This window comes from Larus michahellis, chromosome 2 (genome assembly GCF_964199755.1).
Source record: "Larus michahellis chromosome 2, bLarMic1.1, whole genome shotgun sequence".
In the NCBI taxonomy this organism is placed as follows: domain Eukaryota; kingdom Metazoa; phylum Chordata; class Aves; order Charadriiformes; family Laridae; genus Larus; species Larus michahellis.
In genome coordinates, this window is record NC_133897.1 from 122278744 (window position 1) to 122306063 (window position 27320).

Below are 27320 nucleotides of genomic sequence, written 5' to 3' on the forward strand. Positions count from 1 at the left end.
TGTTCAGTAATTTTACTTCTTAGCTAGGCCTCTTCTAACTCTCTGAAATTAACAGCATGTTGTGCCGAAAACAGTTTGTTCTCAGAGTGATAAAACCAATGTTTACAATTAGTGCCAAGGAGTGGTACGCAGAGAGGCTCTTGCTTATACTTACTGCTATAACAACCAAGGTCAGCTAATTTCATTATTTGCCCCATTGAAGGGTCAGAAACAGAAAAGCGCAGAGGGGTCCCACCTGCAGGGAGGAGCGGACAGGACAGGTGACCCAAAACTGACCAACAGGGTATTCCATCCCATCTGCATCACGCTCAGTATAAAAGCTGAGGGATCAAAGGGTCAGTCATTTTCTTCAATGGACGACGTCTGAGGAGGACCATGTCTGTTCATCTGCCTTTGATCACGATCCATGGGTTCCTGACTCCAGCTGTGGAATCCAGTCTGGGACTTCGCAGTGCCTGCCGGTGACGTCATCCTGGGAGCTTAATACAGTGTTGTATATACTGTATCTATTTTATTATTTCCTTTTTATTTTATTATTAATATTTCATTAAAGTAGTTTAGTTTCTTCTAAACTCGTAAATCTCTGTATTTCTCCTCCTCCTCTCCCTGTGCGAGAGGTTTGGGGAGAGCATCTGTCGCCGGCCACTGGCCAATTCAGCCAAAACCACAACATTGTGTCCGGGCTTCCCCTCCAAGAACAGAAATACCAATAGTTAGAAGGGTCAGTCACCACAGGAGGGACACTTTGAAGAGGGAAGAAATTGCCACAACTAGCATTAAATTCCCCAAAGATGGCATTTAGCTGGGCGGCGTCCCTTTCGCTCACCTTACCACAGGAGGGAGGGACGGGCCGAGCGGGGCAAGGCAGAGGCATTTCACAGGCGTAGGATCGCTCCGGTAGGCTTCTGAGCTCCGACCCTGCCCGCAGGCAGGCAGAGGAGGGGATTTTCCCTGCTGGAAGCCCAGGCCAGGCACGTGAGCTCAGGGGAAGACTCACTGCATTTTACTGCGTCGCTCCGTTTACAAGCACTGAGTAATGACACTCGGAGAACAATAAATCTGTTATGTACAGCCAGAAAATAAAAGAAGTTTACGCATCTACATGATAAAAAAAGTTCCAAAGAATTTAATGTAGATATTATTTATACATACATTTTATAAGTAGGAATATGGCAGACAGTTGAATTAGTACATAAAGTTTTATTTAAAGTTTCCCCCCTACAAGCAAGCTTCATTTACACAGTCTAGTACTGTACAAAATTTACATCCTTTGTGTGTCTTATTCAGTTAGCACTTTCCTTGGTCATGCCTTCCTGAAAGATAGAAAGATTTACATACAGTCCTCATAAATCTTTAAATTATCTTGGTAAAAAAAAAGAACCACTTAAAAGGACAACAAATATCCTTTAAAAATGGTACGTTTTAGTAGAGACAGGTGACAGTCGGTGTTTAATGGCAGACCTTATCCTGATCTTAAATGTCATTCACGACTTCCTCATTTAGTATCTTAACAGTTTCCTTTTTATATATATTTATATTTATATACTTTCAACAGGAAAGGAAAAAAAAAAGTCATGATTGCACCAAATATATTTTACAAGGGATCCCTTGGATCTGAACAATATAAATAAATACAAAACCAACTAAGATTGCACTATATAGTAGAAATGGATTGAGATTTCAGGATATACACTCCACCTTTATGAGTTCCTTAGTGATGCTCACTGGAAAACTCCCCAACGGCACATTCAAATATTAGCATCTTCAGATAATTATTTTGCTTAAACAATTCTTTTCCGGGCGTGCAGCTACCTCATCAATTGGGTTATTGCATTTGTATGGTATCAGTCTTTACTGCATTACTCCAATTTTACAACTGTGTAATTCTGCTGCAAGCAAGGGAGTTGCACTGCAATAAAACTGGACTGATGCCAGAGAGAAACAGTCCCATGGTATTTGCTCTCCATTATTTATATTGCTCTCAAGCTTCAATATACAGTGTAATTTCTGTGTACATTCGCCCTCTTTCTATTTCGCAAAGCAAATAATGAATTCTTCCTCCCGTCTATTGCCTCTGCAGCAGAAACCAACCTCCAGCAGTTGCCTGCTCCTTGCTTAATGCACTGACATTAAGTCCTATCGCAAAAGATATGGGCAGGCTTGAAAATGCAGGATCTGAGTCTCCTTTGCCTTTGATCTGGTGCAGCCAGTTACAACTAGGCAAATTAAAGGCCAGATTCTTAGCTGACATAAACCAAAGTGCATCCATTGGCTTGAATGGAGCGACGTCAGTTTATACCAGCGAAGAGGACGGTCCTGAGGGTAATGGATGCAGCACCAGTAAACCACAATGGAAGAACGACGCATATACTCGTCTGAGGTGTAGATGATTAGGTTAACTGCAAGGTGGTGAGGAACCAGGCTCAGATTTTGTCACTGCTTTTGCAAAGCCAGGACAGAAAGACGTAAGCTTAAAACACGGAGAGCCTGATTTGTGCAAGCAACTATGAGTTCATGAAGCGAGTCCGAAATGCTGCTGGTCCCATGTGGTAACGTTCTGAACTCGCTTCGCAATGTGTAAATAATTACACAGGCTATAAGGCAGTGGAAAGTCTAGCCTCATATTACTTTGGATCAATAGTAAACACCTCTCAGACTACATTTTAAGATCAACCGCATAGGAGTACTTTAACTACTAACCAGCATCTCTCCAAAATTGTGCATATTAAGAGTCCAAAGTAATACATTTATAGTTAAATGCAGACTTCTTGTCTTTGGAAGCAACTAGCATGGATGCTCCTATCTAACGGGTTAGTGAAAAGTAAGTAAGGGTTCTGGTGCTTCGTGAAGTGGCTGCCGAAATAACTTACTTTATGAACCCAGAATTTAAGGTGTAGGACCAAATTTCTGTTATACTCATGTAAGAACAGTCATTCCATGTGATTTCAGTGAAATGACTCTGACTTTACACGAGCGTGATTAGAAGAATTTGATCCTAATCCCTAAGCTGCTATTGCAAGAAGTGCTCTGTAAAGCATGGCTTTCATTGTAGTCTGCTTTCCGCTGCACTTACACGTGGGGACTTTGAAGGCAGAGCGTATTAGATGCCAAGCTGTGCAAAAACTGAATGATATTTCTTTACCTTCTATAATCTTCTGATGCTGTGTTGCTTGCAGAGCATGTGAAGTAGCTGTAGGTTAGGATTACAGAGGAGGAGACAATTCTGCAATGCAGTGTGAGCTTTTCACTATCTGAATTCTGAAGCATTCATGAAAACAACATCCTCATGACTTCAACACGGATCACATGCAGGTAGATACAATGCACAATACTGATCTTGCCTCTTCAGGCTGTATTTGAACATTTAGCCTTCATTTTTTTTTAAAGTTAAATTTGACGTGAGGAATATCTCTGCAGCAGGAAAAAGTTAAAATCAGTCTGAAATGGCAGTCTGTCAGCATGTAACGTTCGGTGCGTTTTAGCTGCTTGCTTCGTAAGACACCGGCATCTATCTGAGATGGGACAACACTTGGTTTTTGTTTTCTTTTAGTTTGCTCCTAAAGCATAAATATGGAATAAGGGGTCAATTATGGTAGCTTTGCTTTAACAGGAATCCTGTCCTAATAAAATATTTACGTCACCCGTCATTATTTTCCCAAATGCAATCAGTGTTCGTGTCAGTGCTCCTTGACTATCATTTGTTGTATGGTACGCAGGCTGGCAATATGACAGTCGAACAAGCAGGTCCTGCAAGTGGCTCAGCAACATCTCCTTCTAGTTCTGTCCAAGTCCCTTTCTCAGGGCTATAGCAAATAGTAGAAGATTTGTAAGCTCCCTGTAATAAAACAAAAAGTCATATTAAATGTGGCCTAAATTAAATCCAAGTCACACATCAGCTTTAAAGACCAAAAGCCACTTCGTTTCAGGAGTTCAAAAGTGACTCATGATTTTGGGCCCTAATTTAGGAGCCCTTCAAGAGGTTTGGTTTTCATATGGGCTGAGCGCCCAGCCTCTGCAAATCAGGCTCCTTTACAAGCACCTTATAAGCAGAGCTATAGGCAGGCAATCCTATCAATCACTTTTGCCAAATTACACCTGATTTTTGTATTACTCCATATCAATGAACACAATCTGATAATAACTCATCTAAATAGAAAAGCACAAAGCTGAAAAAATACTCCATGTTCTGCACAAGTTGAAAACCAAACCAAAACCAGCCCCTGCAGCTACTTCATCCCTTGTCTCCTCTCAATCCCATTTGAGTGAAATACAGACGGGCCGCAAGGGCTCAGACGGAACGGAAGGGTCACTGTAGAAAGCAGGTACACACCATACTCCAGCTGTAGCCTCCGACAAGGTAAATACTGTCGTCAAGGACTGCGCAGCCAGGGCCACTGCGACCCTCCAAAATAGGAGTCTGGAGAATATTCCACTGGTCGCCTTTTGGATCGTAGCATTCCACAAGCATTACGTCCAGATGGGAGAAACCTGGATAAGGGCATTGAGAATGGAAAATGTGCATTATGACATACTGTTTTATTATTTGTTTTATTGTTAAATTTACTACAATTATAATTATTACAATTATAGTGTCACTGTTAAACTTTCTTCTAGAAAATATTGTCATATACATTTAAGCCATCTTCTGTAATGTTAATGTCCTATTATTTCAGTCCAAATAAATCTGCCGAAAGCTTTCACCATTAGTTCTACAGTCTTCTACAAATTACAAGTACGAATGAAATCTGAACAGATCAGAAATTAACACTCATTAATAACCTATCGATGATGAAAGCAGATTCAAGCAACATTCCTCCTCATCCATCGGTGCTAATGCAAGTTTGAACATGTACGAAAAGAGTGTCCTGGCAGTCTTTCTCAAAGGTCAGCAGATCTAATCTATTCAAAAGTCAACAGATAAATCTCATGCAGAAATCCATGCCTAACAAGTGAAGGTAGACCTTAGACAACTGACACCACTTGGTTTCAGCGGGACAAGGTGCTTAGCATGACGGATGTGATGTTAGGGACCAGCTTCAATTTTCAAGCTGATTTAAGATGTACTCTAAGCAAGTAGCTGTGATGTGACAAAGTCTTTAAGGTGAGAGAAAATGTAATAAAAAAACCCCACAATGGTGGTCCCATCCTTCCCTGACAGACCAAAAAAGACTCCATGCGGCTACTGCTTTGTAATCACCAAAGGGCAGATGGGTCTCAGCTCAAGACTCTCAGGCTGTATCAATTAGTACCAATCAAGGGAGCTGAACACAGGCATCGAACCCAGGACTCCTGGTTCCTGCTCCAATATTTAGACATTTCCCTATCTCAAACTACTTTCCCTAACAGAGCACTGCAGTACAATTATGGCTTTCTTAATACGCTGGGATGCTTTACTTGACAATCCTGTCTTCTCCATCAAGGTATGACAGAAAACAGAAGTTAAATTTTCTGGAAAAGGGCACTTGGTGATATTGGTATTTCACAATGATGCTGCTTTTAAGAGTATTATTTATGTAAGGAACGAATCGTTACGATGAAATTATTTTTTGTTGCTGTAAAGTTTTCAAGAGGCCATAGGAAGGCCACCGCAGCACGCCCAGAATCTGTCAAAAGCTCCGTAATGAACTGCAGTAAGCACACGGCTCGCTGCGATGCGGTAAATGCACTGCTGACAGCAGTATACAGATCCAGCTTCACAACGGAGGGCTTTGCCATGGAGCCCTGCTATTCCCACCCAGCTGGAGAATTTGTAGTATTTCATCCACACTCCAGTCCTCTCCCTTTCCTTGCAGTTCCTCCTTTTGTTTCACTGTACAGAATAAAGCAGTTTTCCAAAAAGCCCTGCTACCAGAGAGCCGGCAGCTTCCCAGAAGCCTGGGTGTTAAATACCTCTCACAACGTCAACCAATTCATAGATAACAAAGGCACCTAGGGCAACAGGTGTAGCGGCAAAAATGCAATGTTTATTAGAAGTTGCGTCTTTCCCAGAGGATGGTAGGTGAAACTGTGTGAAAAAAAAGAAGGAGAAGGCGGGATGGAAGCAATTCAAGCCTACGCAAACCAAAGCACGTGCTTTAGCTATAGGAGGGGTGGGACATGTTGACTTCTACTTTAGTAGGAGAAAGAGCCAACGCTGTGGAGCTCTGCAACCTCTACAACAGTTGCAGGTGCACATGCGTGGGCAGCTTTGACCCCTTTTCCCCAGGGGGTAAAATCCAGTCCAGGAACACCCACCACAACTGGGGCTGGGGAGTGGAGGCACAGCAGCCCTGCACCCGGCTCCAGGAGTTTATGCCCCAGTACTATTTGCCCCCGAAAATTCACTTCTGCGACTTCGTCCCCTATGTGCTCCACAGGCACCCGGATCTTCAGCATGTGGCTTCAGAGCCTCAGGGACTCGGGTGCCAGAGTCATCCAGGCACCTGGCCTGGTGTTACTGGCAGTTAACGTCACTTTCTCTTTTTCTTTACAATTTTCTCTTTTGTTGTTGTGAGGCTTGTTTTTGGGTTTTTTTTTTAAGCGAGAAAGGAGAAAGAAAAAAAAAGGGAATACAAACTGTCAAATATTGTCAGGGACAAAGGAGCAGGAGCTGTGCTTTTTTTCTAAGTGGCTGGATTAAGCAAAATCTCTTTAGCAGTAATAACAACGGCATGTAGGTATTAAGACAAAAATACCAGATGCCTAAGCGGTAGTTATTTTAATATGAGACCTTTTCAAAAGATGAAAACAAGAGACCTCTAAAAAGAATTATAATTAACAAGCTACATTTAATATTAAAAAGGGATCTAAAGAGCCTAGTCCTAATATTTAATGGCTTGAGTTGGCTGTTGTTTTTTTTTCTCTTCATTAAATCAGGAGCTTGTTTTTGTGTGTTGCTCTGAATAAGGCTCTCTCTAACTCCACATTTTGTTAAATGATTTACAGAGGAAAATATTGCTGGTACTTTCGGGTCAAAGAATAATGTTTGTTTCATTGAATTCTTGGTAATGACAAATTGTCCATGCCTTTGAGTAATGGAAGCTCCCATTTTTATTATCTAAAGCATTCATTACTCATATATTTAATGTACTGTTATAATTTTAAAATAATTTGCATAAAATGTTTTTAAAATTGCTGGCTCAAGTGTCCTGTTAAATTGTGTTGCCTGGTTTTTAATGTATTTAACAATGACTGTCTAACAAAAATATTCTTTATCAGGAGGCAGGGGACACTGAAATGCTTTTTCGCTATTAAAAATGTGACCTTTCAAATGGTTTCCTCCAATTGCGTACAGTCGATCATTCATTACAGCCAAAGTGTGGATTGCTCGCTTTGTGTTCATGTCCTGTTTTCGGGCCCAGACGTCCATCACAGGGTCATAGCAGTACAGCCAGGGGACATACTCTCCGTTGTGAACACCTCCTGCAAGTAAATATACCTCGGTTAATTAATGTCAATAAAGACACTGCGCTGCAGCAGGAATTTAGCTCTATGATTTTGGGTTCTGGGGTTTTTGTTGTTGTTGTTTTGTTTGGGTTTTTTTGGTTTTTTTTTGTTCTATATAGCAGTAATTATAAAAGACACTGGCCTGAAATATATATCTTGCCGTTGTGAACAGCTCCCGCGTGGGCTGCCAACGGTTGCGGTAACGAAGACACGTAACGCCACTCGTTTGTCTCCAGATTGTAGCACTCCACGCTGGACAAGTAGCCAGTTTCATTTCTTCCACCGATTACATACAAGTTCTTGTCAAGGCGACAGGCGTAGAAACTGGCTCTCCTGGAGGACAGGGCAGAGCAAAACAAAACAAGCCAACAACAAACCAATTAGCCACGTCAACCATGTTTTTTCCCTCTCCAGCTGACTCCCTGAACTAAGATAGCTGCTCCTTCAAACGCTACTTCAGAGAGAAGTGCCCAGAGCTTCACGTGCTTACAGCTATCCTAGAGACTGTGGCTGCTTCGCTAATCAAATACGTGCTCCACGTCAAATAAACACTTCATTTTTGGTGTCAAAACAATTAAGCACACATAAACCTGGCAGAAAATACCCCTTTTCAAAGCTGTTTGTTGCTTTTTCACACCCGTGAAAGATAAAAAGGTGCTCATTAATGTTTGGGGCATTACCTTGTAAGGGATGTAACAACTCAGTAAGACAAAGTGAAAAATGAGGTAGATAATGTAACAATAATAAATTATCTTGACATTCACTTTCTTTATGGTCCTTCAAGGGTCATTGTTCCCAATTTACTAAGAGAACCACATCATCAAAATTTTTCTTCAATTATCATTTTTTTCTTCTTTCTGCAGTACTGCAAATAGAACAACTTTCCTTACGCTAGGCACAATATTACGTTTCCACCCTTTAACTCAAAAGATGTCTGTCTCCATCCAACTAACCCTGAGAAAAGTTTGAGCCACCTTGTCCGCTTTCACATGCAACTCAGGTAGGCAGGAAAATAATTACTTTTTCTGGTCGGGATGCTAGGCATATAGTAGTTCGCCTTCCTCGTGCCTCCAAAATTAATGGCGAGTGTCTGTTGCTGAAGTAAAAATAGAGCAGCAGACGATTTTGGGAGACCCTGTTTGGTGTAATCCATTTTCAGGGAAAGCTCGCTGGATTATTCAGCAGCAGGAAGGTTTACTAGGGTAGAGGCTTTTAATTTTAAGCTGCAATGATATGAGAAAGAAAACTGCAAAAGAGCACAGCCAGGCCAGGATGAAGACCTGTACAAAACGTTGAATGGCGAGAATTGGCAGTCCCAAACCTCAAATTTTCTCCTGGGAGAAACCGGAGTGGCAGGTGAGCCCAGAGACAAGAAGGAAAGGTCTAGCTCCGACAGCTCCGGCCAAGCAGGCAGGCTGGAGTGCGGCTGCAGGTTGCCAAACCCCGCTCCGTGGCTGACACAATGCACTCCGGTTCCTGCCCAGGCACCTGAATTTGAATCCAGGAGCGGCCGCATACTGCACTCCTGAATCACATGGTGAATCCTGGGGGCTTGATGGTCACTCGGCACCGTGAAGTGCCTGGTCCTGCAGACCACTGCAAGGCGTTCAGGATGAGTGGTGGTCCATGTAAAGAGCAAATCACCCCGCAATTAACAGCTCTGGTATGTCCCAACTCCTCCCCAGGCTTCCCTATAGTCATCCCATGACCAGGTGCGCTAGCAAAGCCTGGTGCGCCAAGTCTCTAACCTGCCATCTAACCCGGCACGCGTTCAGGAGCATCTCCTTCAGTGAAGGCACCAATATGGTTTCTTTCCTTTACCCAGCTGCCTATTTTCACAACTTTTTTAATACGCTTTAACTTTTTGAAGACATTTCCCTCTGTTAAATGTGGCTGAGACTGGCTGGTGGTTTATAAGTCAGGAGGAGAGGTCAGGCAGACACGAAGATACAGCCATGGAAACAGCAGGGCTGGCTGGGCATTCAGGGAGCAGACCTGAGGCAATGTTGCCTGTTTCTGGCCTTACTTTTTGGACTTGGTGCCACCTGAGAGGACTCCTCACCAGCCAGGGGCACTGAGCACCTCCTGTCTACCTCTTTGCTTTCACCTTGCCTGCACATGGGCAACTTGGGAAGGTACAGGACAGCACCCCTTGTTGAGTGGGAACACCACCACAGGGATGAGGCTACTGAAAAAACACAGATGCAAACAGGAGGACAGGAATACTGCTAAGTGCCTCCAGCTCAAACCGACGAATTAAATAAGACCATTTAATTTATCTGTCAATGGGCAGATAGAAGCTGATGGCATATATTGCTCTGCATGGTCGGGCAGCAAATTGTGCATCTATGTTTTTAGCCTGATTTTCTACGGAAACGAAGCTTATTTGATTACACTGTACGTGTACCCATGTCTGCCTGACTGTTGTCTCCTCAACAAAAACCTGCTGGCTGACTTCACTCTGATTTGACAGAGGGTATAGGTGTTGGAGGCAATCAAGTGCCTACATGCTTCTTATGAGTATGTGACAAGCCGGAGGCAAGACAGCCCATAGCATCCCCAAAAGTAGGAAAAGCTGCAAGGGTGACATCCTTTTAGACATCAGAGAGCCTGCACGGGTGGGCACATGTTCTACGAACCTCTTGTCTCTGGCAGCTGCAAGGCATAAACCCACAAGACGCCTGTCATCAGTGCTTGGGGTGCTCATGCATCAGCTCGTCTGTCCTCGCACACCTCCTCTGACAAACCCATTAACGAACTGCTCTCACCGTGGCTTTCTTAGCTCAGGTTTAATAAAAAGAGGTAGCTACAACTTGCAGGCATTACTGTTTTAACTGGGTTTGCACTGACACTGTTCTGTACGTGTACTCCTGGTTTCATCCACACAGTGTCACTATAAGGAGCAAAAATGAAAGCATCAGCATGCTTCGCTCTTCTGCTTGGATGTGAATATTCACTCAGTAGCTCCTGTCATTAATATTTTAAGCTTTTTGGCTTTTTTTTTTACTTTTCAACGACACAGTGAGTAAGGGGCATGCTGTTGAGTGATTTTTTAAACTGCTGTAAAACATGATTCAGATTAAAATGTACTACAGCAATCTTTGAACAACAACTTTCCCCACAAAACTGGGAAGACGCTATCCATTCTAATCAGATAACTGGAATGCACCTCAGGATCTGAATATGGACAATAAGACAATTATTTTGTGCTTTTCTTCAGGGCTCGCAAGTAGTCAATGACTGGTCTCTGAAATGCTTTTCCTTCACGTGCCTTCACTTAATAATCAACCCAACTAACTTTTTCTCGTAAGTACACATGCATAAAAGTGAGGAGTTTCTTCCTGATTTCCACAGATGATGAATTTATGCCCCAAAACCAGAAATACAACTACCAGTCTGAGTTTTAAGACTACCAATGCTACTACTGATCATCACAATATCTGGACCTGATTTCAGAGTCACTTTTAGAGTGTATGCTTTGCTTTTTAAAAACTGAAGTCATCTTAATAAGTGTTAACATTACTATTACTGAAGGCAAAGACTCAAATAAAATGTGAAATTATTTTATCTCTTTTTCTGCAGCTTCTTTTCTCAGTTCACCCAGTGAGGATGCTAAGCTGCTCACTTCCACTTATGCTTCTTCAGGCCCTGCTACAATGCTGTGGGTTTTGCTGGTCTTTAAACAAAAGATCTTTTAAATGTTATTATGTTCCACACACCTTGTCCAGCTCTGGGCTGAGCTGGCAAAATGCAACAGTACTGACTGAGGTGTCCAGCTGAGGCTCAGACCACACGTTCAGATACATCTGCTACAAAGACCACTCCTTCAGTAGGCACGTTAGTCTAACTGAACTGCTCTCCAAAAAGCATCCCATGCTCATTGCATCATCAGGCAGACGTGTATTTCAAAAGCTGGTGAGTCATTTGCTGCTTCTCTAAACAATGCACGCCTGAAAATAGTACATACTTTTCAAAAGCATGTATTTTTGAGATGTTCTTCAAATGAAAAGAAACCAAACTTGGTTTTAAAGAAAATACACTGACGGCTCTGAATCCATAACGGGATTAGACTTTTCTTTATAGCTCACACAGTAAAATCAATCAGATATGGATTTTAGCATATGAGATAAAAGTTTACTCATCAAATATTTCATACAGATTTTCAACTTGAGAATATACTGCCTGTGAATGAGACCCACGTTTACCTGGCAGTCATTTCAAAGGAGCTATTATAGTCTATCCAGCCAATTATTCTCAGACTAAAATTCCTAAGTAGGTTTTGACTTGATGGACCATAATGACTCAGAAAAACCCATTAAACAGTCTGTCTTGTCAATGGTGCCTGCATTATGCCAGCAGAGACAGGGCGTGACCCTGTGCTCCTAGGGGGGAAAAAACAGCCCGTTGACTTTAATGGGAACTTTATCTGACTAAAGGAGCTGGGAAAGGAGACTGCATAAAAGCTCTCTCTTGTTTGTATGATCTTCTAAAAACGTGGCCAGACCCTACCTCTAAAGGCTGCAACAACTCTGAGGAAGTCATTAGGAATGAGCAAATAAACCATTAAAAACATTTTAGAAAGTCATTTGAAAATCCCTGTTTTCCAACAACAGCCCCAATGCTTAGGAGCCTTGATAGAAAAATAATGGGCAAGCCTCTGAGTTATCATAGAATCACAGAATGGTTCGGGTTGTATCCTGAACAAAAGAGGTGACAATTAACGCTGTCATAGTACAGCCCCTTGCAGAAGGAACTATGTATGAGTGGACCATTACATTTAAATAACACTGTGAAGCGCTGAGATGCTAATGCATTAGAGTTTATTACTGGGCAGCTGCTAAGCAATCACAATGCGCAGCAGTTTCTAACTCCTGGCTGAAGACGGCAGCTTCCACCAGAGCACAAGGCAAGTCATATTTGGCACCTGTGATTATGAACTGATTTTCTAGTGAAACGCAACTGGCCACTGTGGAGGTGGAAAAACTCCTACTGTCTGCTTTCTCCAACCCCCAACTACCTACTTCTGCCTTCTGAGGTTTTTCAGCCAAATAAACCCAACCATTCAAGCTGCCACACACACCCCTCAAGAGTTTTGCTGGCCTAACGAGGACACAGATTGGGCTCTACAGAAGAGCTTCAGGCTCCATACAAACACTAGTCGGCCTGCCGGTTCACTAAGGATTACCTACATGGCAATCTCATGCACACCTCCTGTCGCCCCCACACCAACACCTGAGCTGGTGGTGACTCAGTCTGGGGACCTGAACCAGAGGGGAAGGCATCCCTCTGTTTTAAGGTAAATAACCCAATTGTGGGGTTGCCCCACAGTGCTGGCAGGAAGAAGGGAGAAGCCAGAGACTATGATGAATTGTGATCTCTTCTTATCTCTAGTTATATGGCTAATTTTATCAGTTCACTCAGCTCCAACATCAAACCTCCTCAGATCTGTTCCACTTGTGCTTTTCATGCAGTGGTACAATGCAGTATTGTTTGGTGACAAGCATCGCACATGGGTCTGTGTATGGACTTGCGTCAATCACACTGAACCTTGAACAAAGACCACTGAAAAACTCTACAGATTGACATTTTACCTCCGAAAATTTGAAAGGACAGCCATATTTCCATGCATCTCATAATACACACCTTGAATCGCACGTTTGCACTGAGTACGATATGTTTATGACTGCCAGACACCCGACCACTGGGGGCAGCCAACAGAAAAAGAGGTGTAATACCAACAGCACATGGAATAAGGAAAGCATCTTAGGAAGGTGGTGTGAGATCTCTTGTACATCTATGAGAAGTTGCGTGTTGAACTGAAGGATGGACATTGAATGCTCTTTCACAAAACAACATAATAACGTTAGATCTTCTGCCTTTGAGATTTTTCTTAGGAAACATGCATCATTCAGTTCAGGTTTGGGGGACTTTTTACCTGCCAAGGTAGAATCTGGGATACAGAGTGAAGTTTACACCATCTTTACCGGTCATCGCTCAAGTCTCCATGCACCTCTGCTCTTCGGTACACAGTGAAGATTAAAATGTAAGCTATTCTAATACGCATTAGCTGACAGTAGCTTCACTCAAAGACCACCTAGGATTAAGAGTCCTCTGACGAAGTGAGTCATGTTGAGGAGAGGTCTTCATGGCTGGTGTGGTGAAACAGGATGGGACCAACATGTGAAGGTTTCAGTTCCCTATCAGAGACCTGACTATACTGCTTATTTACTGCAAACTCATCATGACGCTTCAGTCAGGGAACATGACGGGACACTGCAAAGACTTCAGAAAAATCCTTCAGACTGTACTCAGGCAACCAGTAATTGCACTAAATTCATGGTTATTTTGCATGAGTTAGCACTGCGGGATTTGGCATCTGGAGTTGTGAATTTGGGAAATTTAAAAAAATCAGGAGACAAATGGGACGCAACTGCATGCTGCAGTTTTATCTCGGTATTTTCAATGCTTCTGTAGGCCTCCTTACTCCCAGAACTACGACAAAATTTAGCTGCTCCTAGGATGATAAAACATATATTGAACAACATGTAGTAGTAGGTTTTTACCTCTCTTGCATGGGTGGAAGTTGTATCCAGCTGTTAAACCTGGGATCGTATCGGCTAACAAAGTTTGTACTGTGTTTCCCTGTAAAGATAGATTATTTTGACACTCAGCTGTTTGTTTCATGTATTTAACATCATGATTGTAATATATATATTACATATACTTCACAAATTGACAGCTTTTATGAAGGGTTCCCCCTTTTACAGCAATGTATGATTACACTATGTGTACAGTAATAATTCAACAAATGGGGCACTGCAAGGTTTGAATTAGCAATTGTTAGCAGTAAAAGCAGGTAAGAGATTATTCTTGCTCTCTCTAATAAGATCTTGAAAATGTGTATTTAAATTTACTTATAGATGCTGTGGTACTTTCACAGCCACAATAAATCACAGCACTAAACAAAACTACTGCCTAAAAGAGGGCATCCCCACGGTATTTTTATGAACAGATATTTTGTGTCAGCTAAAAAAATCAAAGGGAGAACATACGCTTTTCTTTTTCCTCATATCATCTCTATGTGGAACACGGTTAAAAAACCTTGTGCAAATAACCAGGAGCTGCATAAGCCATCAGCATGGGGTATGCAGTGTTTGCACTAGATGGTTTATTCTACCATGTACTTTCAGTGTTAAGTTAGAAGGAATTACACATGTGCATCGAAGGGCGAATACACTCTTTGAGTTTTATTCCAAGTGTGTTAGCTAAAATATGAAACATGAGCAACATACACCAGCTAACTAGCTTATCCCTGCTGTTGAACCCAAGAACTGTATTCATGTCTTCACGATATTAAGATTTCACCTTATTTTACATGCAGATTGACATCAAAGCAAGAAAACTGAAGCAAGAGACTGTATGGCAATTTCCTGTAACACCTGAGACTTCAACAGATGAGGATCTCAGAAACAGAAACCTTTGTTTATGTATGTGTGACTAAAAAATTGAATTAGAGGCTTCACAGGCCAGCAGAATAACCCAACTGCGTAGGTCACAGTTCTATAAATGGTCACTGGGTATTCTACAAGGTGCATATTTTTGCATCGGAAAAGCCTCTGTAGGATTGGCTCGCTTTGCTTGTTTCATTCCACACTTACTTCAGCATGTGTAAATAAACCATCAAGATTGTAGAGAAGAATAATGACACAGCTAGAATTTATATTCGCAATAATCTAAGATCATGTTCTACAAGGAAACAGAGAAAGAAACCATGTTGACCACTTTGACTGGAAGCAAATTCATTCCCTCGCTATGTATAAGCCTGTTCTATATGAGAAGGTAAAGCAGAAGGCTGATGAATAATGCAGCATTTCCCTTCAATTCCAGCGTGGCGCCTAATGAGGACCATAGTCCTTTATGCTGAGCACCACTCAAACACATCTCAAGGCCTAGGGTGAGATCCCCATACACGAAGGGCAACTGGGCATTTTGCCACTGGGTTTAGTGAAGTGAGGCTTTGCTCTTGGTCCCTATCTGAATTTCTTTAGTCTATACAGACAGTTTAGAAAAAGAGGCATGAGAACTATAGATTCAATAAACAGTAAACAAGTAACAGCAGGCACCTGACTAGCTCTAGGTCTCACTATTTAAGACATTTATTAATATATTGCTAATTCAAAAAGCAGGATTTCGAAACAATAGAAGTACTGATCATAAGTTTGGACTTCTAACAGGAGGTTTTAATGCTGCTGCGTTCACTACCTCTTTCAGAGTTACTGGGGACTTAAGTGGTCACTGGTTATAGAGCAGCTTTTTAACTGTTGTCACACAAAGCTATGATTTAGGGACCTTGGCCTCCTAACATAACGTCATACACATACTCACTACCAATACCATGTATGTAGAAGATTCTGTAGCGCAGGGTAGAAAGAGAAGGGTATAGTGAGCCTAGAGTGGGAATACAGATTACAAATGTAGCCACTTCATGGGAAGGGAGATGAAATCAAACTAGAACAGGCACAAATAAGAGCTACTACGGTGAATGGAGGAACAGAAAGTTTACCTGATGGCAGGAGACAAAGAACTTGGCTTGTTGCACCTAGGAAAACAAAAGCTGAAAAGGGATAGGACCACTATCTGTAATACATCAAAGGAACAAATCTCCAGGAGGGGAAAAACTATTAAGCTAAAGGCCAACTTTGGCATGAGAACAAGGTGATTCAGACAGTCAAAGAATACATTTTACTGGAAATTAGAATAAGGCTCCTAGTCATTTAGAGCAATTGGATTCTGTAACAGCTTTCCAACAGGAATAGCAGGGGCTAAAAATCCAACTGCTTTTCGAATGGAGCTTAGAAAATTTACAAAATGGGACGATATGGTGCCTGTGACAGTAGGAAAAGGACTTGATGACCCACTTATGCTACCTGCTGTAACTGGTTTGAATCCAGTTTAATTTTGGACTTCAGTTTCAAAGAGAACTCTATCTACTATTTTGCCTTTGCCTCCAGTCAGGAGGTTATACATGTTAGGAAGCACCTGTCAGAACACAGAAAATGTGACAAGTCATCAGAAATCAGGTTTAGCAAATCAGGACAATGGGCATTTCCGCTCTACAGGAAGGTCTTTGCAGCCGTGCCAAAAAGGTGAAGGGCTCTGAAGTTTATGAAGGCTGGTCTTAAATCCATGTCTGTGTTCTGCAACGTGCTCTCATCAGCGTTTACTCATGCAGGGATCCCTTGTGACTGGAAAGGCACAGCCATAGGAGGATGTGAAGAAGTGAGAAAAAATGTCTCCCATGCTCTCTAGGTTGTCAGGAAGTCAAGGAGCAGCACGGAGGAGGCATGGGCACTCCTCCGGGTCCACCCAGCTTCTCAAGAATCTGCCAGTCCAATGGCTAAAGAAATGTATGGTGCTCCTTCCATTGCCCCCATCTCAAGGATAATTCTGTCCACTGGAAAAACACCTGGCACATTCTCATTCCAATTGGAAGCCTTGTAATGCTCTGGCAAGACAGTTCCTGCTACGTCCATCTGAAGCCCCTTCTGTGCTATGAGGATAGCAGACAAAGGCCTTCACATAAATTCAAGCAGGTACGTGCAAGCAGTTCCCATGTAGCTGCACATTTAGAGCGAACCTATTCCAAGAAAGAACTAGCCCAGCAACAGCACAGGATGTAGTTTATGATTTTCAGGTCCACTTTTTGTGAGAAGTAAGATCCATTTCTCTCAGGGTAATTTCGTAAAGAGATCAGTATCAGCAACACTCCTACCTCTTTTATTCCTATCTTCTCTACAGAAAAATCACAGCACTGGTATTCACAGAACAAGGAAGCTGTTAGACATCTTCAGCAACATCTTCAGCTCGGCAGTTGGTCCAGGCGACCTTAGACCTAAGGTACTACCCATCTCATGAACAGTTGTGCCCGACTCCTACCAAAGATGCAGGCTATGTACCCCTTCTAACATCTTTCCATCACCTTGCGACTCAGTTTCCACATCTTTAAATTGTGGGTATTTATACTTCTTTTCCTTTATCCTTCATGTGACATGGCCACTTAATTATCAACTGTCTGGAACAAGGTCTGTCCCTTATTATCCATATGCCTACCACCAAGCACAACAGGGGCCCTCAGTTGTTGGATGTGGCTGGTGTTCCTAACCATAACTGTCATTAATGATACGACGCTATCTCCTGGTTAATATAAAGGAGATTCGACAATAGAACTGAAGGGTTCTTCTCCTAAGACGTTCAGTGATATTTTTAACTACACCGGAAATACGCTTATAGGGTGGACTGGATTGTTTGTCTCAGGTTTTAGGAAGTGAACAGATGTAACAATTTTCTATAATTTGGTTTAGTGCAGATGCTGAAATGGGGCATTCACAATAAAATATATGCAGTATATGTAATTTCAGCTGGATCCTCTGGTGTTTTAAAGTAAAAATGTGTACCTGCAAGCTGTTTTATGGTTTCTCAGTCATAATTATCTCTGTTACACAGACTGCTACAACTACAACCCTTTCTTCGTGTGCAAGCTTTTTAACAATGTCTTGACAATTTTGTGAATTTTGCAAGGCATGGTATTCTCCTTTTGCTTTGCTCAGAAGCCTGTTAAATTGTTTAATTTCTCTTTGCGGTAAATTTATGAAGTAATCAAATCAAAAAGGTAGCAGCAGATAATCTATATGAGAAGCTCTTGCACAAGACTAAAAAAAGGACCAGTTTAAGAATCTCAGAGTCTAGATAATTAACACATTAACAACTTTAGCTGCGAGTATCTGGTTTGACAATAGAAAAGAAGCATTCATCTACTGCAACTGCATTATTATATTATGACTGGAAGGAGACTGGAAATGAAGGTTAAAATTCTTAACAGCTGCTGCCTGGTGCATGCACTCGAAAGAGTCTGTTCTGCTGCCTGTGGCATTTCTCAAGGGATGTGGGAGCTGATGAATGACAGAGATGCTAATGCTAAAGTAACAGATATTTATTACATCAATATTTAAAAGTAGCCTTTACTAGGTTCAACAATTAGGCTGAGGGTTCTCAAAATCCCTTGCTATTGACTACATCAGCTGACCTGATGGACAGACACAGGAAGGCAAATGCTGCCTGTGCTTTTTAATATTCTATACATACCATTAGGGTTCCATTGGTCTTCTCCTCCCAGCACAAACAAGAAGTTTTCCACTTCCACGACACAGTGATGGGCGCTGTTATATGGCATAACTAGAAGTAAAGCAAGAATTCTTTGTCAGCTCAGGGCACCGATTCCATCAAGTATTTTCGAAGGTACAAAATGTAACACTGGGATTAAATCTGTATGAAATAATAGGGGAATGCATCACCCCAAGCATGCATGTCCACTGAACGAGCCGCAGACAAAGCCACTTATTACCAATCTTATGTTATTCAATCTCAAAAATAATTGAGAAAAAAAGCTGTAATTCTTGTCCCTTGGTGCCCCCACCCCCAACCTGCCCAACTGCTGTATGTGCTGCTCTAAAAACAACTTGTAAAAAAGGATGAAGTTGCTCGATATTTGCCTGAAAATAAGCAGATGCTAGGAAACCTAGTACACTAGGAAACATTAAAAAAACCTCAGCCCAGCTTTGTTCTGCTGGTAATGTTTCCACAAGAAGAGTCAGTGTGTTCAGTAGCTTTCTATTACACAGCAATGAACAAGCTGCATTTCCATACAGTTTTAAGTTTTTAAATTAAGGTCCTGCTGATTTAATGCCTTTTCCAAATGTATACGCTTAATTTCCTGTACAATGTCATTAGCAGCACAACCACGCATTTTCTATTCATCTAATCAGGAAGCCCTTTGTTAACAAAGATCAAAACTGTGGCATTAGGTTTGCAATATCCCTTTTCTTTGGAGGTGTCGGAATTACTGTGGACCAACTACAGTCGCAATAACCAATTTTTTTAAATTTACATTTTCCACTGCAAGTACTAGGACACAGAAATAAGGGCTTATATATATATACACAATACGTACATATTATTGTGGAGTGCCATACAGCACTATTGTGATATTATATAGTAAATGTAAACTTACACAGCATTAGTTATCATACCACATAGAGTAGTTTTGGCCCAGTGACACCAGTAGGAAAAATGATGTCCTTGTTCAGCTCATCATATGGGCACCTTAAATCTAGGTGAGGACAAATGGGGAGGTGATGTGCATGTACAGGCAGGGAACTTATTGCTTGACACGGATCAACAGAGCACTTAGGAAACCAGTGCAGTGGGAAATCAATATGACTCAGGGCCAGCTCTTACTTTGTGCTCTTTTGCCAATGCCAAAAAAAAAAAAAAAAAAGAGGCAGCCTATCTCACACTTGGATTATTTTGGGTGATATATCTCTCATTTCATTTGTTTTATTATCTTTTATTTTTCTCAGAATGCAGTTGTGCAGTATAGCATATGCAAATAATAATAAGAAGAAATACGCACAGCTTTGTTATTTAGGACACATTTTCTTAAAGATCAAGTGGGCTCATTTAAGCTTCTTACTGAAGTTTTTGCCAAGGCAATGATGAATAAGTAAGGTACATTTTTTGTTTCTAGTAAAGGTCGAATATCATTTTCATAGTCTGTGCTCTTACAAGTCATGTAAGTGAAGCGATTCTTAAATTGGGCAGCCAGGTACAGTGTAAGTTCATTAATTAAGGTTATTTGTTACTAGTATACTTTACGTAACTGGGAAGTAATCCTATATTAGGCACTGCATGAGATTTTATACCACCTATAGATTCCTACAGTGAGATGAAAGAATGAAAAAGATTTTTGCTATCCCTTTACCCCCCATGTCGTATTTATCTCGTTCTATAATCTCAGATATTTTCTCATTTTAAAACGTTCTCTCTCAAAAACCCAGTACTTCCCTTGATGTTGTGGATGCTTCTGCTACAGAAGGAATTTGGGTCTCCCATGGGAAATTTGCTGTCTTCCTTAAAGGCTTTTGGGGACCCCTCCTCTCAGGAAGAGACTCCCCAGGATCAGCCTGCAGGGGCTTCAGTTCTTACCTAATCCAATGCTCTGTTACGGTTTCCAATCAGGTCCAAGCCAGTGGTTGTGCCCTCAACCAGGCTCTTCCATTGGTCAGACTGGAGAGATCTAGCGTTTATCAAAAGAACTGCCTGCAGGCAGCATACATGCATATTTTTCACATTGTGTTATGTTTCCATTTTTGCAAACACTTTCATTTATTTATCCTCCATATTGACAAAAACAGGGCCAGTAGAGGAAAAAATTATATTTTAAGCTTTTCTGCTGTTCCCATGCATATAAACTATGCAGTAAAACTCCCACACTTACGATGATAATTAAACCTTGAAAACTAAGGGCTTAATCCTGACTCCTACTTAACTTGATGGCAACATTCCCACTGATAGGGATTGGGCCCAAATGACCCAAACTACCAACCGTAACTCATGGGAAAGCTAAAGGGAAGCTTGCCTTAGAAAGGAGGGTAGAATTGTAGAATTTGGGCCTGCAAAGGAAAGGTGACTGCAATAAAACACTGAAGACCTTTAGTATGACCTTTGTTTCTCACAGACCTTTGGGGAAAACTGCTCTCAGTCTCATGAATCTGCCCACGGAGCTGGAGAAAACAAGGAGGATGGAGGAATACTGTGGGTATCCAAGACGGAAGGAGTTTTGGCACTGAAATTTTGAAATCGCCAACGCTGCAGTCTTTCTCCCTGACTATTTTCAAGGTCCCTCAGAATCATGAGTTATACACAGAAATCAAAACTATGGGAATGATTTTTTTTTTTACCACTATAAAACACCCCTTGAAAGCACCAGAAAACTTGTGCTGTAAACTGTAATTCCTTGTGAACGCACACCCATATAGAACACAACTTTTCATAGATACAGTCAAAATTACATGGCAGTGAGCATGCTACATTCAGCCTCTTGTAGGAACAATCTTCTCAAACTCACTGGGCTTGCCAGGGTGTAACAGGAAGAATTTGGCCCACCACATAGTCTGGCCAGGGTGCTGCTTTCATTAATTTTATACAAGCCTTTGTCTGCTGTTTTGCTTTAATAATGTAAAAATCCCATCTTCTCCTTTTTCGATTTCAACTCAGTGGAACACCTGCCTGCCCCGCAAAAAGGGTATTTGAAGAGAAGTTTGTACGCCACGCTCAAACACAGCCCGGTGTGAGTTTTTAGCGTGTCAGTCAGTGAGTTAGAGGGAAAGGGTAAGGAGAAGCTAATCAGGATGAAATGAGATTAAAGGCTGTCTAATTTTACAGCAACTGTGATCCATCAGCCACTGTGAAAGTGACAGTGGAAATGAATGATGGAGACAGACAGGTGGGGCTGTACATTTCACTGATTTATCCTCAAATGCACTGGGCCTTATTTTATTGAGTGAACATGACCGCATTTATCATGACTGTCATCTAAACCCACTTCCCTCCATTTAAAAAGGTCACTTTACTAGGAGGGAGTAGGATAGAGGCACTTTCAAAACAGATTTAAAATTTAATAACACATGTTTATAAAACCCTGTGCAAGAATTCTCAACTTTATTAAAGACCCATTTAAAAGGAAGGGGAAAAGACTATTAAAAAGAGGAGAGGAAGAAAAAAAGCCATGGTCACCTGAGAAACACTCTTAGCTACTGAGGCGATAGGTGCCAGAGAATTACGAGACGGACAGATACAAACAGATTAGTCGGAGCGGTCAGAAACCAGCTCTTCCAAGCCCCTGCCCCTCACACACACTTCCTAAAGCTCGGGAAGCCCATGGTTAGCAAATTTGTGCTTTCCTGGACCAAGAGCACAAATGAGTCCAAGCAGCCCTACCGAAGACAACACCCTTCCCGTGCAATTTATGTATGATGGGCAGCAGACCCTCAGGAAGGTGGGAGGCAATTGCTCACGTACAGATACGTAACATGCAGAGCTTTCAAGGTCAAAACCAAATGGGTGATTTATACTTGAGAATGATCTGGAAGGCAGTGGAGTCCAAGGCTGCAGTGGTGTTTGCTAAGAAATACTTCACTACACAAAAATGAAGGACGTTGTGCAGGAGGTGACACTCATGGACGTTCTTCAGATGCAGATGGAAAAGACACAGCAGCACTCTGCACATCAGGATAGCTGTCCCAGGCAAAAACACCTCACATATGCCAAACCCTAGTTAATGAAATGCACCATATAATGTTCTGGGATCTACTTTCAAAAACAGAGTCTACAGCTTATAGCCAAACGCTCATGAAACCAAATGCTCTCAACCATAATGCCTACGAGGTCACCCAGATGTAATGATGCTGCAAAGGCACCTCCAACTTTTGTTCAGAGGTGACAGTGGCACACTTCACTCACCTAACAAACAATAATGTGTGCTGTTCGTCTCACCCAGTTTTGCTTAGTTTCACAATTGCACAACAATTGCACATTTAGGAAGCAGCATGTGGTTGTTCTCCATACATTAATCAAGGCGTCATCAGTTCCTCCTTCTCCTTACAACCCACCTTCCCCTGTCTATTGTCACTTCAAGACTAACTAGCAGGGAAGAAGAGGGAACAGGAATGGCATTTCTCAAGACAGATGGAGGGATGAGCTCTGGTCCCAGGAGATCTGAAAGCTGTGATACAGCCCATAGCCATTCCCCTGTTCTGCTAAAAACTCCTTTCAGAAACTGCACTCGATTCTTCTACTGAAAGTTTAAAAAAAAAAATCTGTAGATGTTTCACTGCCCTGAACTGTTCAGCTGCTTGGGATACAGGCCGTACTGTGAGTAAATCCAAGAAATCTCTTTCTCAGCTACTGCACAGCTTGAGCATAGTCCCTTGAAGACTCAGTACACACTAAGAAGTCACACTCATCATCTCTAATGACCTGTGAAGATGACGCAAGAGAAGAGCGTGTTGCCAGAACCAGGATGCCATTACCAGAGTATGTATGGAGTCAATAATGACCTTCCACAATATTAACAGCCTAACCTGTTGGCTACGTAATATTCAACTACTGCTACTTGAAAACCGGTTATTTCCATGGCTCTTTGGAGGGCAGAGTAACATGAGATGATGTTCTCTTTCCAGTACAGAAGGTACCTATGAACTCACTTTAGGAGACTGAATTGCTCGTGGCAGAGGCACGATATTAATTTCATTCCCAACCCTCTCCCCAAAATGCTGGCCAGACCACAGGCGGTCCAAATATTTCTTGAGAACAGAATATCAGATACCGTCCACCTTTCTTTGGTTCATACATAATTTATGTATTTGTTACTGAATGTTACTTGTTATTTCTCACCAAGGAGGTTATATAAATAAATGCTAGGATTCCTCTGTGTATTGTTCACTTCAATTGTTTGTTATTTAATAACTGTGGGGAAAAGCTGACCACAATAAGTATGAAATTCTAGCCTCGGTGAACATGGTGGGAGTTTGGCCATTGACTTTAAAGGCATCAGGTTTTCACCCACTGGTATTTTCTGCTCAAAAGATAACGAAACAAAGTAAAAGAAGGAGAATAATCAACAGTAGATGGCAAATACCTCTGTCAACATTCCTATGGACTAACTGCACCCTCTCACCTCAAATTCAAGCAAATACGTGGGAAGTATGTTTTCTAGTAACACACCAAGGCCAATCTGAGTGTGAGCTCAATGCAGTGGGGGAAGCCTGGGACAGCAGTCACCATAAGCAGAAAATCCTAAAATGATCAGGATGAAGCACTGTGCCTCAAAGTCATCTTTGAGAATAACTAACTGGTATAGCTCTGGTCCAGCTGCACCACAGAGAACTCCATCAGCTCAGCTAGAAACTTCACAACCTCTTCATCGCCGTGACAGTTTTGTGGCAACTCCATTCAAGCCCTCACGGGTAAGACGGACACAGGCCAGCAGAGTTCATCTAGGACATAGCCCCTACTTACCTGAGGCTGCAAGTAAGCAAAGGTAAAATGCCAGCCCAAACCTACCCTCAATTCAAGACAACATAAGCACTACGAAAAAGTTATCTGAGCAGACGAAACTCCTTGGAATCATTCACAACATGGTGACTGGTATTTCATATTAATTAAGGTATTTCACATTATGAAGATATTTCTTACTAATCAAAGTATCACGTTTTTCATTTAAATGTCAGGAGTTATTATTTTGATACATTCTCTGGAATAACACCAGCCAGGCCTGTTCATCAGGGTTCCCAGTTTAATTGTTTTAATGGGATAAATTTTTCATTTGTGAGCATCTAAAATAAGACACTTAAATTCATGCTGAAGCATCAGATCAGGCAAACATAACATCAGGAATAGCTGGAGTGATCAGCTTCCCCCTGAAATAAATTTTTTTCAAGCTACTTGGATGCAAATTCCGAGTACAGACATGTCTACTTCCATGGGTGAAACTCACACCATGACAGAAAGTTTTACTGGCGTTTCAGCAACACATACATTTGGCTGTTTGCAAGAACAAATTTTACCCATATATTTTCAAAGCTGCAAGCACACATTTGGATTTCATCTGAAGAATAAAATAAAGCTGCCTACTTGGATCAAGTGTGACTGGATAAAGTAGGAAAATACTGCATTTCCACCTTAAAAACTGATGTTCCTGTACCAAAATCCTGACCCAATCCTCCCCACACAGTGTATAGCAAGACCTATGCACTCTCTGCTGGGCCCCCCTGCCACCTTCTCCATGGAAATGACTTCGTGCAGCCGAACTGCTGATATGGCACCTGAGAAGCCCATGGAAGTGAATACACCAAACTCCTTGTCATGACACAGAGCAGGGGGATGCAATGCCTGGTCCTGTGGGGAGGTTCAAAGCGACAGTTCCTCTTGTTTTGTTATCCCCTACTCACCCACCAACCTGCTGACGGCTGTCCCCGGCCACCCAGATGCCCCAACAATTCCTACAGATCATTTATCAGGAGACACTTGTTGTCCACCACTGTGAGTTACGCAATGTTACCTCAGTGATGGTTGCTCCCCAGTAGAATACGCCCGTGTACCTACTCAGGCCTGAATTTATGGTCTCTAAAGTAGAGCCCAACGTACATTACTGGGGAACAACATCTTGTCACATCGTAACAGTCTCATGATGAAACATTCATGTGTGACACTTCACACAACAAAATCTCCTCATGGAGGAAATGATGAATAGTCCCTGATGGGAGAAAGCCACTGCAGAGTTGCCAAAAAGCTCCAGCAAGAAATACTATTTTGTCCCACTGGAGGCTTTCAGATCCTCCAAGACATCAGTTCAAGGACATGCATTCCCTTTTCTAACAGTGCCACAGGATGGAAGACCCCAGCCAGGAGTGGTGTGTTAATGCCCAACTGCTTGCAACCATTTGCATCCATTCGTGGCTCTATTTCTACCTGACCTTGAGATGCACATGTTCTCCTGGTCTCCTCTGAAGGTAATCCTCCAAGCTCAGGACAACCACAACCACTCCTTGTGTTTTCCTGGCTAGATCCTGTTGGTGCTGCTCAGGGACCTATGTCTTTAAAAGAATTCATCACATGCAGCAAGATCGTACTCCACTGCCCCAAAAGTCAAATCTTTCACTATTTTCTCTCTCAGTCTTAGTAGTTTCTATGCTGCTCTCCACTCTTGACTAACATACTACTTTCGAGCAACCAAAAGTTTTTCTTCTTCCCACTAAGTCTTGAAGTCATTCCAGGAGAAGAAGAAAAATGTGATCTTCCATTTGGAAAACTCTACATGGAGGAAGGATGTGCCCATATTTTACCATATTAAAACAGCGGTTTTGATACACTTAAGCTCAGTCATAACACATTAATTGAAACCTTCAGAATTGCACTGCTATGGATTTTTGGACTTTTCTTTTTAAATACAAACAAAAGGGCTTGTTTACAAGAGAGTCCAGCATATACCTACAGCACCAGACATAAAGCAGTGGAGGGTGGAAGGATCTGTCCAATGCTTACCACCAGGAAAAAAGCTTAAAAAATGCCTTCTTTCCCAGAAGACATCTGGGTACCTGAAGGTATCTTAAGAAAAGTCTGAAACACCAACATGCCTAACTTCCAGCATGCCCAAGCACAGCATGCAGAAGTAGACATGTCCATGTAGCATTACGTTAACATACCTAGGCTGCCTAAGAAAGCTCAAGAGTCCCTGCCAGGGACCACAAAAAGGCCGAGTTCATCTTTAATGGACAGGCCACTCAAACAACATACTCTCAGGGTGCTGAGGGCACCAACAGGACTGGCCCTGCCCAGCCTGGGGTCTCCCCCAACATCACTTGCCCATGGGTGTAGGAGCCCCGTTTCAGCTTAGGCCTGGATGGACCCCATGTAGGTATGCTGTAGCACATCTCCATCCCAGTCTTTGGCCTTGTCTCCTGGATGGACTTTGGACCTATGTTGAGGCCTGTCCTCATGGAGCCACCAGCCCCACCATGCCCTGACACATACCCATCGGTGGGAATGTTGCTGCCTGAGCAAGGACTGCAGCCCAGACTTTACCTCGATTCTGCATGTCCCTACTAGTACCCTGAGAAAACAGGCACTTGGAGATGCCCTGCCAGAACTTAACGTTCTCATCACCATCAAAATAGTTGTTCGAGTACCAGAAAACAAGTGTCTTACTGTTGACACTTTTTCCATGATGGACAGAATTAAATATAACTTATAATATTCCTTTTGCTTAGGATGGACAGTAAGAGCCCACTCCAAAATGCACTAATGACTAGGCAAGCAAATACAGAAAGAAACACAGGAGTTAATCGACACAACTTAGGTAATACCAAAGACTGGTTTCTCCAACAGGAACTGGGCAGAAATGTTGCTCTTCTAAACCATTCCCCACAGATGAGCTCCCAAGGAAGGGAAACGGAAGACCCACAGACAGTTTTCAAATTCAGGAAAGGAAATTTGACCTG

At 42.1% G+C, this 27320-nt stretch overlaps 1 protein-coding gene across 1 annotated transcript in view; it reads right to left on the reverse strand.

The window, feature by feature from the left end:
* Positions 1–1099: 1099 nt before the first annotated feature.
* KLHL14 (kelch like family member 14) overlaps positions 1100–27320 on the reverse strand; it is a 64951-nt gene continuing 38730 nt past the window's right edge. Inside the window, exons 4-9 of the mRNA XM_074576919.1 lie at positions 18568–18657; positions 13989–14067; positions 7568–7758; positions 7243–7401; positions 4331–4488; positions 1100–3835 (exon numbers count right to left, since the gene is read on the reverse strand). Coding sequence (XP_074433020.1) covers positions 3695–3835; positions 4331–4488; positions 7243–7401; positions 7568–7758; positions 13989–14067; positions 18568–18657 — 818 coding nt within the window. The 3' untranslated portion in view covers positions 1100–3694. The remainder of the gene's footprint in view (positions 3836–4330; positions 4489–7242; positions 7402–7567; positions 7759–13988; positions 14068–18567; positions 18658–27320) is intronic.